This window comes from Sinohyriopsis cumingii, chromosome 18 (genome assembly GCF_028554795.1).
Source record: "Sinohyriopsis cumingii isolate HCF-2022 chromosome 18, ASM2855479v2, whole genome shotgun sequence".
Classification (NCBI taxonomy): Eukaryota; Metazoa; Mollusca; class Bivalvia; order Unionida; family Unionidae; genus Sinohyriopsis; species Sinohyriopsis cumingii.
The window spans coordinates 72770281-72786771 of NC_142978.1; the positions used below are offsets into that span (position 1 = coordinate 72770281).

Consider the following 16491-nt stretch of genomic DNA (forward strand, 5'->3'; position numbering starts at 1 on the left):
TAGGTAATGTGTTGATCCTAGGTGATCCTCTTTCAGTGCAGTTATTGATGTTCTTCTTTTCCTTTTTGAATAAATAATTGTTCATTGTCCACTATTTAGAGCTGTAGGTCAGCCATTTCTAACTCAGTTTCTCTGGTGGTTCTGCCATCAGGTCAGACCTTCACCTTTCTGATCTCATCAGGTATTTTGAATTTCAGAGACCAGAATCATGTTCACTAATGCTTAGATGGAATCTTTCATTTGTTGTTTGTGTCCTTTGTATTACTGCAATTAAGATTTTGGGGGGGGTAAGAAAAATTGATAGAGGAAATAATTAGCTTGGACCTGGAACTATAAGTCAAAGAAAGAAGAGCAATGCAATAGTAGCTGGTAAGTATTGCATAATTTAATTTTGCTTTACCCCACCCACCCACCCCGACCACCACCACCAAAAACAAGAACTACACTTTATATTTTTTTACAGTTCCCACTACGTTTTTACTATAATATGGTTTGGTACATAATGTGGTCTGCAATTATCGACTCAAACTACCTTCTTAGAATGAGGGAATTCAATCGGATGATTCGTTTAGAAGTTAACTTTATGATTTGCTTTTGAATTGTGTATACTTGACCGAGATATCTTTTTTACCAATTACAGTTCACAATTGATAAAATGCATTGCTTCATTTTAGGACCAGTTTGCAAATAAAGCAGGACCGTTGGTCTTGTTTGGGGTTGTAACCCTGCTTGGCGGACTATTGACCATGCTACTCCCTGAGACTCGAGGCTGCAAACTCCCTGACACTGTAGAGGATGTGGAGAATTCATGTAGCAGCATTGCTGAGGAACAACTTACCCACATTTGTAAAGATACAGACAATGTGGAGATGACAAATGCTTGAGTAGTCTAAAGAATCAAATCTCCACATCAACTCCACATTTATGAATGTTGTCAAAAAGCATATATTTATTATGCATAATTGATGAATTTCTAACTAACCAACTGCTCTTAGTCTCGATTGTTATTATTAAAAATTCCAATTTGGCTCCTAAACTGCCTTGTTCCGGGAAATTGTGATCCATTTTATAATTACATCTGTTTAGCTTAACTTGTCAGAGGGGAAATTGTGCTAACCTGATGTTCAGATACCTACACAGTTTGGCACTATATGTATAAATTCAGTGAAGTAATTATATTCTCATTCAGATTTGTGATGTTGTCACTATTAACCAAAAATGTTTCTGTACTAAACTGGTAAATTTTTAACAGCGCATGCTAATACAGACATTGTTATGTTAATGAATAAGGTTGGTTATCTATTCAGGGATTCATCAGTTGGCTCCCATTTTTGAAAATTGTGTTGACCTCAGTCTGAGTGGAATTCTAATGCATCAGTTTTTAATTTGAAAGAATTCAGACTATTATGGATAAAAGTAATATCTGTTGGATATTAGATATGCCATTTAGAGGCTTTTTAAATAAATTGGAACCAGAAATTTTGAAAAGCCAAATTGAATTGATCTCAATTTAAAGATTATAGTAAGTGATGTACTCAGTTTTGTCATTTATATACCCCCAGGTATTTGTTATATATTTACAGGAAGGTGATCTCTGAAGTTCTGATGTAACTTTTTGGTTTGAAAATATAAATGCAATTAAGGTGTATGTTGTTTTTTTTACATGGGCTTAGTTTGTAGACACTTGGTGTGTGCAGAAAATGTAGATGTGACAAGTGACAAAGATCCTGAGAAGTTATTCATTTAAATATTTACTACTCAAAGAAACAACAGCCCAGTTGGAGCAATTACATCTCATCAATGTCCGTTCTGTAGGTATCAAAAGAGATAGTATGCATGCTCACTTTTAAGTCAAGTCCAACTGCAGACTACACATACCCAGATCTGCATCAATGCAATTCTTAAGAATAATCAGTAGAACAAAAAGCATAGACCCTGATCTGCTGGTGCATTATGCAATGACAGATCTGGGTCTATGTTGTTTTGCAGTTTTACTTGATTTATTAGTGGGTATGCATGATACTGACTGAGCGATGAAGTGAATATTGGTTATTACAAGTTTTTACGGACATGGAAACACTGAAGCAGTGCATTCTGTTGTATTAATCAATATTAACAAAAACAGCCCCCCTCCCCCAAGTAAATTTGCTTTTTTTGTCATTACTTGTGAGAAAAAACCATTTATTCTAGTGGAGGATAAATTTGCAGTGTGTTTTTGAGCTTGATAAAGGTACAATGTGTAGCTTTTGTATTACAACTTTTTGTTTATCACTGATTTTTGTGTGTCTGTAGATGTCCTTTGTGACCATACATATTGCTTTCATTGTCCCTGGTGATATTTTTTCTTTATAATGTAAGTTACCAGTAGTGAAAAGGACTTAAACTGGATGCTGAATTTTTTTGCAGTGTTTTTATGAATTTGTGAACAAAGCAGAATAATATTTTCCAAGTGGCAATGCACATTTTTCTACCAACAGTTTGACTATATACTGAATGATGTTTAACTTGTAGTAAAATATGTATGCTGTTCTGGGGAGTTGGTCACTACAGCTTGCTTCCACATTTAATTTGTAACAAACTAGGTAATGTAATACCTCAACATGCAGACTGACATCAACACAGCATGTCCTGAAAATATTGTATTCCAGCAGTCATTATTTAATTGTCCATAGTGTCAGATATTGGCAGGTGCTCTACAGAGTCTTGATCCAGGCAAATATGGCTGGCTATTCCAATGTCATTGTAATATAATTACCATATATACTCACTTATAACTTGGATCCAACCGCAAACTGCATAGTCCCAGATCAATCATCGCATAATGACAGATCTGGGTCTGTGCTATTTGTTATATCTGATCAGTAGAACAAACAACGTAGACACGGCACATTATACAAGGGTTTATTTGGTTACAGCTGGATGTAACTTGATATGAGTACATACGGTAACAGCAGTATCTACTTTCTCATTTCATATAAGGCATTTTAATACTTTTACTGCCAGTTGAAGATATGTTAAAAGATTATTTTGTAATTTAGTTGCTCTGTTAGACATGTTTTGTACAAATTTCAATGTAAATTTATTCAGATAAAATGTATATCACAAAATGCTGTAAAAATAAAAAGTAAATCTGATATAGCTTACTCCTAAAGGAAATTACAACTGAATATTAATGTTTAGGTACATTATTTTGTGTATTGTGTAAAACACCTGGAAAAAGATGACACATACCAGATGTTTTGACAGATGACATGCATGTTGTAGTTGATCTGTTACATGACACTAGTCTGAAGCATGTTGTAGTGACAACTCTGTTAAAAAAAACAAAAATTTGAAAAACAAAAGTAAAATAAAAATGAAAAAGCTCTATAGCATTGTTGCCATGAAACTTTTTTGATCTCGTTTTAAATTTTTCCACTTTCATTGCAGTGGTTCTGTATTTTAATATGAATGAAGCACTTGTGATAAGATGTTTACTGGTTTAGAAGTAGTGAGAAAATGTGTTATAACTCGTGTTTTTACTTTTTGTTTACTACAAAATTTACAGGAGGAATTGCATTTCTGACATTTTAGACTCTATTAAAAAAACTTTGAAAATATATTTGAGACAAAGTTTTTGAGGAATATTTTGTCATGCAATTTTTTAAAATGTTAGGATTTATTTAATAAATTTGAATGTTTTTTTTAATTTAAATATCATGGAATACTACCAATTTCAATGCCAAACTTGGCTGTATTTTGTTTAGATAAGTTTTTTAAGCACTGTAGTAGGGCATTTGTGTTCCATGAATACATGTCTAATTGCTACTCATGGACCTACTACATTTCACATGTAAGAAAGTTGTTATTTAGCAATCATTTAAAATGTTGACAAAATTTAATTTAAGCAGTAAAATCAACTCATTAAAAGTCCAGCAGATGCAAGATAGTTTATTAAGCCATGTTTGATACCAGAATTCTCAGACCTTTTTTTTACCTTTATTGTGGAAAGAATTACATTTATTTTTGCTGAAATTTTGAAGATGTTGCTAGGCAGCGTCCTTTAAAAATTAGACTCAGGATCAATGCTGCCAGATGTGAAGAAAATTTACCAAGTTGTCATGACTTCAGATTAGATTATCAAGATAGACTTTCTTTTATTGAAAATTGTGATATAAATTTTCAGTTTCAAACTTTCTACATATTGATTGATAATGATCATAATATAAAAATACAATTATCAAATATTTTTGACATTTTAATTTTTACAAACCATTAGTCATTTCACCATCTTGTATCATCGGAAGTATAAACACAAATATGTTTGTGATTACTTTGGAGCTAATGAAACAGATTCCTAAACACCGAAGAATTTCATTATCACTGGTCTTGAATTTTTAATTATGTAAGCAGTACTTTGAATTATTCACAGTAAGAATTGTCATAGTGAAGATATGCTGATTTTATTGTCGACATATATTTAGGAAAAACAGCAGTGAAGGAATGCACTCTGACAGCATTGATACTGATGTCCATTAAAACAAAAAGGCAACAATGTTGGGGTTTGAATTTATTAATACCAGAACAGTGTATAATCAAGTCATGCTTAGCATTCAGTATATGTCAGATTCACATACTTACATATTTTATTTAAGGGTATTTACAATATTTTTATTTACTTTTTTGTATTTACTTCTTAAGCATTTGTATCTTAAAAACAACATAGATTTATATCATCTGCATATAGTTTTAAATCGTCTACAATTTAGTTTCTTATCATTTGAATGACAATACTTAACAAAATACTGCATCGTGCTGAAAGCCATATGGCAGTTTATGGACTAGTCAGTCACACTTAAAAAGGTATGTGGATTAAGCTTTGCTTCCATGTACCATCTTTATAAGGGTGACTTGTTGGTTCATGAACTACCATAAAGCCATCCAACACTGTGCAATATTTATTATATCCAATGAGCTTTGATACCTTTGTGAGAAGAAGAAATTTACAGTTGTTATTATTCCCTGCATGCAGCTTTTGACTATGCCACATTTAGTTACAAGGTGTATATATATATATATATATATTGTTTTGCTGGATATGTAAGATTTGTACTAACACATTCTGAGCACCTGCACATGTCACTAGATATCTCAAATATATAAAATTATATTTGATTTGTTTATCTATCACACCACTAAAAAAACACTTTTCATAAGGTTAACATCACAGGTCATCAAGCCTAGCATTCACACTTTTGTAGTTGGTGGACAGTCAATAAAGATGTCACCACCTAAGCTTATTTAAAGGTTGACATGGGGTAGTTTACACATTTTTTGTCCTATAATAAATAGAAGTGTCACCATCTAAGTTTGCATGGTCTTTAGGTGAAAGCTTATCTGGACTTGTAAGCAGTCCTATCACTGATTGCCCCAGGGTATGTATAGTAGCCACTGCATCAGTCTGGTTCTTAGCTGTATTGTTATTTAAAATAATATATTAAAGCCTAACCCTTAATTAAAAGAAATAGGTGCTACCAACAAAAACTTTTATCATCCTCCTCCAAGACTTAATTGGGAACCTGACCAAATAAAAATTTATGAGAAATGCCCACCAGTTAGAAATTTATGAGAAATGCCCATCAATTAAAAATTTATGACAAATGCCCATCATTTAAAAATTTATGAGAAATGCCCATCAATTAAGTATCTTTGAGATAGTTATCTTATTTTCAGTTAATAACAATTAGGAAAAACATTAGAGTGGTATAAAATTGTTCTTCATGATATTCTATCACAGTTTTCTGAAAGAAAAATGATTTTTATAAATTGGTTTTAAGGAAGCCATTTAATTTTGGAGGGATAATACTAGCAGCAGCAAATAACACATTTTCTTGTACATATAATAATTAGGTATGTCAATGTTTTCTTTTTGTCACAACTTTTTCTGTTTCCCTTGAATGTGTTTGTATTAAATTTCACAAATATATAACCGCCTTGTTAATTTTAGGGAATTTTTTTTTAGGCAAGAACCATTAGAATTTTAGGATCCCAGATATATGTATATCTGCATATAATCTGCAGATAGAATATACATGTTTTGTCCACTTGCATAAACTTAATTCTTTGCTTTCCAGCTACTTTGCAGTCTTTTAGCATTACTTATGATGTCAAACAGTGGATAATAATAATAATAATAATAATAATAAATAAATAAATGGTCTAGGCAAAAAGATAATTTAAAACTGAAAACTTGTGCTATTAACATGAAAAATTATTTAAAATTCCAGTTTACCTTATGATGTCACTCCACCAACTCAATAATTGTTACCCTTTCAGTTAGGACATTGGGGAGGGGTCAGTTTTATTTTTTTTCCAGATATTCTGTCACGAGATACCAGTAATTTGTTTATTTATGTTGATCATAGCATTTTATGACAATTTTACATTATTTCTTTGCATAAGGAAATTCTATTTTTAGTCCAGTTTTCTATCAAAATCATATACAGAATTTCCATAGCATACGGATTATCTCACCTGAGCAGTGTAATGAGGTGGAATAAAATCAAATACACTTTGAGTGAATCTAAAACTTAACAGCTTTTGAATTTTATCATTTTCCACATTGTCAAACTGCAATGTACATGAAATGTGATGCAGAATATTGCATAATAACTTGTGCCTTGCTGTTTTGTTATGTCCAAACATTGTTGTTGTTGTTGCTTTATCTGTTTATTTACATTTAATGCTTAATACACAGTTATTGGTGCATAGGTTCCATTGTTTATGTAGTAAAATGTAGTTAAATGATTAGGGACAAGACTGTTCTAGAGAAACAAGTGTTATCTCTTCTGGTCATAGACCAGAAGAGCTTATGGGAAAGCCTGTATGTCGTCTGTTATCTTACAACACCAGAGTGTCATTGCTACTCATCCTAAACTCCTTGGGGGATTGTCGTGACATTTTATATACACCGTCGTCGCAGGGTGTAGCTGGTCCTAAATAAAAAACGGACATCCAGTATGGTCACTGTAGTGGCCATCTTTAAAGCCTTATAATTGCTACTTCTGAATGGACTGTTATATTAATATGGGGTTTCACTGAAAGGCTTATGATGATACCTAGTTGGTCCTAATAGAAAATCGTGCTGACCTAATGGCAGCCATTTTGGAAATCTCATTTTTGCTACTCTTCCAGAAAGGAAAGTATTATTGGCATGGGGTTTTCACTAGATGACTTATGACATCCAGTTGGTCCTAATTGAAAATGGTACTGCCCAGACATTTGATATGACTACCACAGTGGGCATCTTGAAAATCTTGTCACTATTCCACGTGAATGGATGGTCATGTCAGCATGTTGTTTTTGTCAGGACTTATAATACTGTAAGAACAGAGAGAGAGAGAAAATCTCCTTAATCCTTTCACACTGAAAGCTACAAAACCTCTGCCTTCTCAAGTCTGTGAATCTTATTAAAAAACTTTCCCAATCAATAATTCAGTCTAGTTAAAACCTGATACTTGACATGAAAACAGATAAGAGTTCTCACTCCCTAGGATCACTGCCCTCAGGCAGACAGTTCCGTTATAATTAACAGCTCTAATTGTTTCAACTAATGCTATAGGGAAAATATAACTGCCCCTATCATTGTAGCATCACATGCCCCAGGTATCTAATTTCATCACACTGCTCCCCTCATTGAAAACATTTGTCCCACATGTTACTGTCTGAGTCAGTTCAGTTTCTTGATGTAGGTTACAATGAACTTGTTCTTTTGGCAGGAGTTTTATCATTATATCAGTACTTTTATGACATTAGTTATGAAGCAGTCTACTATACGAGTTCACAAAATATAAAATTAAATATGAGATATAAAACTTTAGTTTTTTTTCTAATTAAGTCAGCTAAATCCTATTTACACACTAAACATTTTTGCCCAACAAAATAGTTCCCAAGTATTTCTAAGAAAATGTAGTAATTTGCACATTTCTACTAATCTGAGTCATTTGACAGTCACAAAACACAGTCACTTGATTGAGCCTGATCACATTTTAGATCACTCTACACTCCAAATCTCTGCAGTGGGCATCGCACCCGCTTTCCGTGCCCATACTTTGTAGCATCCACAATGCCAATCTCACTGTCAGACCTGTCGGAATCATTTTCTTCACTAGATCCACTGTTAGGAATTTCCTTCTGCATGTTAACAGTGTCCTTCAACCAGTTTGTACTGTCGCCATAGAATGGTTTTAGTCTATTATAATGAACCATGCATGATTTGTTTGTTGTAGATTTTTGAATGCGAATACCAGGTCACTGATACATTTTACAATAAGATAGGGTCCATCCCAATTTGATTGTAATTTCTGGCTAATCCCAATTTTCCGTTTTGGGTCATGTAGCCACACAGCATCTCCTGTCTGATATGTTTTAATGTGTTGTGTATCTGGTAGTCCTAGTACCATTTCTGCTTTTCACTTGCATTTCTTAGTGTTTCCTAGCTAACTCATGGGCACAATCCAGGTATGTTCTTAATTTTGAAACTAATTCTGTAGAATTCCTGGACTCCAAAGACTATTTCTTTAGAGTTCCATACATCAAATCAGCGGGTAACCTCACTTCTCAACCAACATTGTTTCATTTTATGAGAATTTCGCTGAGTCATGGGCAGCACTATGGTATGACATGAGTACCAGTGGCAGAATATCATCCCAGTTTTTCTGATCTTTGGATACTTGGGTTACAAGAATGTTTTCGATAGTCTGATTGAAACATTCTACCATTCCATCTGACTGGGTGTGAAGAGCAGTAGTCCGTGTTTTATCTACCCCTAAAAGGTTACACATCTCCTTGAACAAATTCGACTCAAAATTCCTTCCTTGATCTGTATGAATTTGCATCAGTACACCAAATTGAGCGATGAACTGATCCACTAGAATTTTTGCCACAGTCTCTGTTTCCTGGTCTGGCATTTTGAAGGCTTCTATCCATTTCATGAGATAGTCCCCTATCACAACAACATACATGTTTCCATGATTTGACATAGGGAAGGGTCCCGAAATGCCTATGGCAGTTCGTTCCATTGGTGCACCAACATTATAAATTTTCATGGGGGCCCAGTTAACTTTATATGGCCTCCTTCCATGCTGAACACTGGCCACAACTACAATACCAGACTTTAACATTTCCTCCTACACCCGGCCAGTAGATTAGGATCTGTTTGGATGCCATCTTGAGACACGATATGCTCCAGATATGAAACACTGCTTTGGAAGAGATGACACTTTCCTGGACTCAGCTTCAAGCTAGAAGCTAGCAGTCTCTCGAAAACGTCTTGCAGGCACTGTAAAATCATTTTGAAATCTGCGCTGAACACAACAACATCATCCAAATAGACCAGGCATATCTTCCACAAAAGCCCTTCTAGGACTTGGTCCATCAAATGTTCAAAAGTAGCAGGCAAATTACAAAGGCCAAAGGGCATGGCCTTAAACTGATAGAGACCATAGTCTGTGACAAATGCAGTCTTAGATTTATCTTTGGGATCCATGGCCACATGCCAATACCCACTTTGTAAGTCTAGAGTACAAAACCATTTCGACCCTTGAACAGCATCCAGTTTGTTGTGGAAACAGGGAAGAGTCATTTTTATGTCACTTCATTTACCGTGGTTTTCTACTGTCGACACAAAACCTCGTTGATCCATCTTTCTTTCGAACAAGAGCAATGGGCGATGCCCATGGACCATCAGATTGCTCCATCACATCTTGTTTAAACATTTTCTCAATATGGTCTTTCACTTCTCTACGCTGTGCAAGAGGTAACCATCGAGGACATTGGGGAATGGGTGTAACCATCGAGGACATTGGGGAATGGGTGTACCTTCTCGGTGTTGATTGAATGTTTTACAATATCTGTTCTCCCCAGGTCAGTCTTATCTTGGGCAAACACCTGGTTAAATTGTACAAGGAAATTAACCAACTCACTTCTCTGGGAGTTATCCAGATACTTCGACAACCATTCGAGTAAGTCGGCAAGATGTGGCGGAACCATGCCAGTCTGAGAATATGGAAACACTGTGATTTCGTTATCAACTGTCACAGCCTCACACGTCACTGCCATAGACTTCTCATACACTTTAAATGATCTTTCTAATGGATTGAGCACCCTAATATGGATAGTTATTTTTCTGCATTAACCACTGACTTTGCAATTGATAATTGATACCTCTCAGTGAATTTCTCCTTTGGTACTAGTATTGCACAAAAAGGTGCAGATTCTAGGTCTAATACCTTCCCCGGTATGATTCTTTCCACTCTCGGAGGTATGATACTTGTTTTGTCCACTACCACGTGGCAACACTTGATGCTTTTCAATTCCACAGTGGCACATTTCACTGGTTGACCATTCAACTTAAATGTATTAGTCCCAGCATCTATGGCACACTGGTGTCTCTGGAGAAAGTCAAACCCAAGAATTCCATCGATAGCTTTTTTGATTTCCTCCACCCACACTGCATGCTTAACTTTGGTATCATTTATCATGATATCCATTTTTCCCACACTTCTTGTTTTGATACACTTTCCATCAGCCATTTTCATTTGTTGACCAGTCGGTTCCAAATATGGCTTTTGTAGGTCAGACATTTGTTCATACTATGGTAACAGTTGCACCCATATTGATGAGGAAATTCACTTTCTGCCCTTGCACTGTGCCTTCCTGATCCTTTGCTTGAAATTCGAGTGCTACAGGGTTGTGTCCTGCCCTGTTGACCCTGCCCGTTCTTATTTACTTTTAATTTCAAACAGTTCTTCTTAAAATGTTCCTCACTGCCACAAATCCAGCACTTCTTCGAATTCTGCCAATTGATGGATCTTTCAATGCACTTTCTCTTTAACAAATCTAGTTCAATCTTAATTTCTCTGATTTCACTGGATAATTCTTTGATGCATGCCTGGAGGTCCACTATGCAGGATGCTGAACAACACCAATATTTCGAACTTGAGTTGTCGTGCGACAATCCTGTTGTTTATCTGAGCCTTGAATAGCCTCCAATTCAACTGCTAACTTTGTGACTTCTTCTAAGGTTTTAGGATGCCTTTGCTGAATACGAAGCCTCATGTCTGAGTCTGTCAGTGCATCAATAAAATGATCTCAGTTTGAGCCTTTGGGTAGGCTGTGTCCCCAATGGTAACATTTGTATATCCAGTCCATATTAGTTTATGGCATTGTCTGTGTCCCCAATAATAACATTTGTATATCCAGTCCATATTTGTGTCTGTGGCCCCAATGGTAACGTGTATATCCAGTCCATATTTCTTGGAGAGATTTTTTGAAACTGGTCGCAAGTATACCATGATTTGACAGATTGCTGTGTAACATAGCCATGACCCTGGCTCAGGGTAAATGTCATAGCAAGGGAAAATGTAATTGTCACGTGTATCATTGTCTGGAATGTAAATTTTAAACCAATTAAAATATTTTTGAAACATTTTTTGCCAATTGTATTTCATTTATAGACTCTAAGATGAAGGTCACAGGAAAGGCATTATGTAACTATGACTTGAATCTTTTACTCAGAGTAGAACTTTTGAACCAATGAAACTTTAACCAGTTATGTATGGTTACTAGACATTGTGTTGCATAATAACAATGACCACTTACCCCAACCCTTAAGGTCAGTATCACTGGAAAGAAAAATATAATGTGAATTCATTATTTCTCTGGGTATCAGTTTTTTTGGTTTTAAGGAGAGAAAAACATTTAATCAGTATTTAATTTCATTATTTTGGGAAGGAATCCTCTTTTTTTCCACAGAAGGATCATTGTTCATTGGCAGTTAAAATTTGTTTTTTTTTTAGCAGCCACAAATATTGGTACCCCTTGGAAAATAGTGAATTTACAGTAAGTGGCCTCTTGACTTGGAACTGTATGTGGTGTTTGACAAGCTCTTGTTCATGCAATTGTCTTGCAGTTTTTGATGGATTGCTGTGAAATATAGCAAAATACAGCTGAAGATGCACATAATAAATCACGTGCTCCTGCAAATTTTAGCTTACCTAGCCAGAGGTCAAGTGAACATGTCGTATGGTTTTTGTCCATTGTGCATCATCTGTCTGTACTTTCTTCTGAACACTCTCGAGGCTTCATTTCTGTTCAGATCTACATACATGCCAACCATTAAGCTTTCTGTATAATTATTACGCTTTTTTCACCAAATTTCATTTTACACTTGCCTGCAGATAACTTTTTTGTACATAAAACATAAAATAAAAATAAAGCAATAAAAAGTAGTTTCTGACATTTTTAGTATCGTCTTTAATTCTATTCATATAAATTTGAGAATATAAAAACATGACTGCTGCATATGAACAGCGTATTAGTACTTTCCTTGCTGGCTATTTATAGCAACTGTATATGACCCATTTCCAGGAAATCAGACAGGTTTGTTCAGATATGAACTTTACCTTGCAGATTCGTTATATTTATAAGGTAGTTAGATAGCAGACCAGTCTACAATTTTAAAGAAAATGGTGCTGATGTTACATGAAACACTTTACAGTGGATGTTATGTGATGGAAAATGTTAGAGCAGAGGTATCTTTTCCAAACTTCAAAACATGTCAGATCAGAAAAAAGGACCAGTCAATACCATTTTACAAACTTTAAAAGAAAAAGAGAGTAATGTAATACAGCACTCTGAGCACAGGATCATGCTCATTGCCGAATTTGAGTTCATGATCATTCAGCGAAAGTTGCACATGTAAACTAATTCATGTGACTGCAAAATATAAATAATTTTTCAGTATATTTTGTTTGTACTCTGGTTCTAATCCATGTTGATTTTGCCATTTGTGACAGGAATTTTGAACAGCTGCAGAAGCAGGTTAGTAGCAAAAATGCATCTTTTTCATACGTGCTGTAATTCTGGCAGTAATGTATAGATTACTCTTGTTACACCCCAATTATGCTTTTTGCCACTTGTAATAGCAATAATTACACTTATACCTCTCAAGGGATGGTGGCATGTAAGCTTATATCATCAAGATCTCAGGCAAGTTTGATTATAAGTGACATCCACACATATTCATAAAGTGATCTTGCATCTAACTGGTTGAGCTTGAGAACACTGCTGACCAATCATAGGAATCGGTGCTAAAAAAATCCTATAGCCCAATGCCCAGGGCTCCTCTAATTTGAGCTCAGGCCCTTCCTGTATTCCAAGTGAGGTGCCCGTCAGGCTTGTTGAAATAATAAAAAAATTGCCTGAAGAAACTTCACTGGGGTTCATGTTGTTGTTTACAATTTAACTGTCAGTCATAATATATAGTGTATTATTTTATACTATACGTATGACTAATAGTTAAATTGTAAGCAGTGATACAAGACCCTGTGATCTAAATCAGATACCACTGTGACTATGCGAAATTGAGATTTGATTTTAATCAAAGTGAAGCATGGCATGGCATGCTAAAAATACGATTTTGTACTCTCATACCTACTGACTTGATCATGTATCAAGAAAACAATTTTCAGTGATCTAAAAAACAAAAGCAAAAAGAAAAACACTATCACTTTCAGTATATCCTGTAGCATGTATAAATGGTGAACTGTCATGATTGGACCTGATTTAAAACTGTCCCTTGGGCAGTTTAAATAGTAGCAATTAAAGGCAAAGAGGTCATGTATAAACCACCATTGCACATATTACTTAATTGGCTGCAATAGCTAGTGAGATATGTTTGAAGGCTGCAGTGGTTTAGCCCATTGTGCTATTTTGCATAGGTAGGATCATGAAGTGGAACAACCCATCAAGAGATGCAAGTGCAAGAACAAAAGTTGTTACATATTACCTCCTTGAATGAGAATGTTTAAGCCATATGTATTACATTTTTGAAAAGTTTGTGAACAGCAGCAACGTTTCTTTGAAGTCGGATTTTACTGCATAAATGGAATGTAAAGCATGATCATTCTCTTGGTTGACATTTTACTATGTGAATAATGCCAGCAACAAAAAAAAAAAAAAAAAAAAGGGAGGCACAAACTGCAAATAACACATCAACATATGTCAACACACTTCTGAAAGGATTCACTCTGAGAATCCAGAAGAAAAGTTTGAACACCCGTACCATCCAGTGAGTGTAGTGATGAACACTAATGACACTTACATTATGTTCGTACCCATTTGAACACTATTAAATTTATATTAGAACTGTAGCTATTGCAACACTGTGACAATATTTAAAAAGGGGAAATTTTTGACACGTGGAAATTGGAGTCCAGGCTTGTGGAATTTCAGTCAGGGCTTGTAAGTTTATTTAAGTCACCAGCCCGAGGCCTGTGTCTAAAAAAAAATTTCTTTAAACACTGGGAATCCACCTTTTTTAAAGATTTATTGCCCTTTTTGTTGTACAGATTGGTGCAGTATGGCAAATCTTTTGACTGCAATTCGTCATACAGATGGATAACAGGAATACAGTGGACTCTTACTATAAAGCACCTTGTTATAATACAGTCCCTGTAAAATAGGCATGTTCATGGATCCCATTATACAGATTGAATTATGATTTTCCATGTACCCCAGTAAAAGGTGACTTGAATCACATTACATTTATATTGCTTCCCTAGCAAGTATGATAATGAGTGATCATCATACTTTCCATGGTCATTATGTGAAGCTGGGTTTATTGACAAATCACTGCATTTTCATGATTATGGCATGACTTACTGCCCTTTCCAGCTTGTAGCTGGAGGACTTTCTTACAGATGTTTCCAGCTGAGACAATACTATAAATAGGCTCCTTTCAGTCATGTGGGTAAACAGTTAAATCAATAACTGATTTTCATATTTTACAAGATTCATGATGTCACTGGGCTTGAAAATCGATTACATGCTGCATGAACAGCATGCCAGACTTGTGATCAAAAGGATTCGAACCTACCATCAGACCAGCCTGTGTCAGCTATTCTGGTGTGTACTTGGGCAAGGCACTTTACTCCAATTACATAAACAGCCAATTTGTGCCATAAAGCACCAAACTGAACACTGCCAAAACATACAAACAAAGACCCTGATCCACTGGTGCATTATGTAATGGCAGACAAGGGACTATGTTGTTTGCAGATGGACTTGACTTATATACAAGTACATACTCTATTTTGTAATACCTTCTTCTAAATACCAAAAGATAATGGGTTTTTCTGCATTCTAAAGAATTAAAAATTGAAAGTAATTCATCAGTTATTGAACTTTTAAAACTGAGTCATTGTATTTAATTATTACTCATATTTTTTTTAATACTGTTAAGATGCCAAAGCTAGGCCCCAAAATCAAAGACATCAGAATTTCAAGTTGAGTCTACAGGTGAGAATTATTTGTAACTGTAAGGCCATATTTACTGAACCATATATGATCATCCACTCGAGCACCACTTGATACCAAATTAATGAAAAGAATAATAGTTTGGATTTAACAAGTTTTGGCAAGTAAAGAAAATTAAATTTCATACATTTCATATGAATTTAATGCAAATAAAAGATTCTATAACATAATAACAATTCATTAAACCACAAAAAAGATAGAGTGAAATGACTTTTTAGTACAGCCAGCTGCTCTGAACATTGTGTTTGTCCTGTGTTGATCACAATATGGGGCATGACATCATGACACAATACAAACATTTATGAAATAGTTCAATTAAATGCATATTATAATTTATAAATTCATAAATGCAACTACATGTATATTTATGAAAATGTATCACTTCTTAAAGTCCATCATTTTCCTTATTTCCAAAGAGATTTATCAATAAGACCTTACAAGTAATCACATCAGTCCATTTATCCAAGTGTCCACTTTATCAACAATTTCTACAAGATAAGTTTACCGGAAATTGTTGGAATTTTAACCAAATTTGGTATGCATCACAGTGCTAATGAAACCGAGAGTTCATTTTTCAACTTTTTCTGTAATTATTTAAATGGATATGACCACTGAGTGCCTATTGCTCAGACCTTTGCTTCCACAGCTTCACATTTCCATCACTGAATTTCAACCAAATTTGGAATGCAGCTTTGTACTGATGAGACCTTGAAAGAATTCAATTTCCAATATTCCCTGATGTCATTTACATGAGTTATGGCCCCTCACTGCCTTGACTCCTGGCTTTGTTTAACTTTAACAGCACTTGTTATATTTCAATCTATTTATATCAACAAGACCTTCAATTAGTTCCAATTCAAGTGTTTAAATGCATCATTTGCAGCAGGTTACCCCCACCCCTAACTGATGTGCTTCTGACTTTGCTCTCTGCAGGCTGTGTAGAAATTCAGAAACACCTTCAGTTTTCAGTAGTCTATGACATAATGAAAAAGCAATATATTTCCTGGCTGCCCATCATCCTGACTTTGGTTTCTGCCGTATAACTAGATAGATTTCTTGGATTTCAACCATGTTTGGTATGGGGCTTTTATGTTCATGAGAAGCTTGAATTACTGATTTTCAGTATTCCACGAT

The 16491-nt window shown here is 34.9% G+C and overlaps 1 protein-coding gene across 1 annotated transcript in view; it reads left to right on the forward strand.

Moving 5' to 3' along the window:
- LOC149776966 (organic cation transporter protein-like) overlaps positions 1 to 7786 on the forward strand; it is a 58064-nt gene extending 50278 nt beyond the window's left edge. Inside the window, exon 10 of the mRNA XM_089941683.1 lies at positions 675 to 7786. Within this exon, the coding sequence (XP_089797809.1) occupies positions 675 to 884 (210 nt within the window). The 3' untranslated portion in view covers positions 885 to 7786. The remainder of the gene's footprint in view (positions 1 to 674) is intronic.
- Positions 7787 to 16491: the final 8705 nt, after the last annotated feature.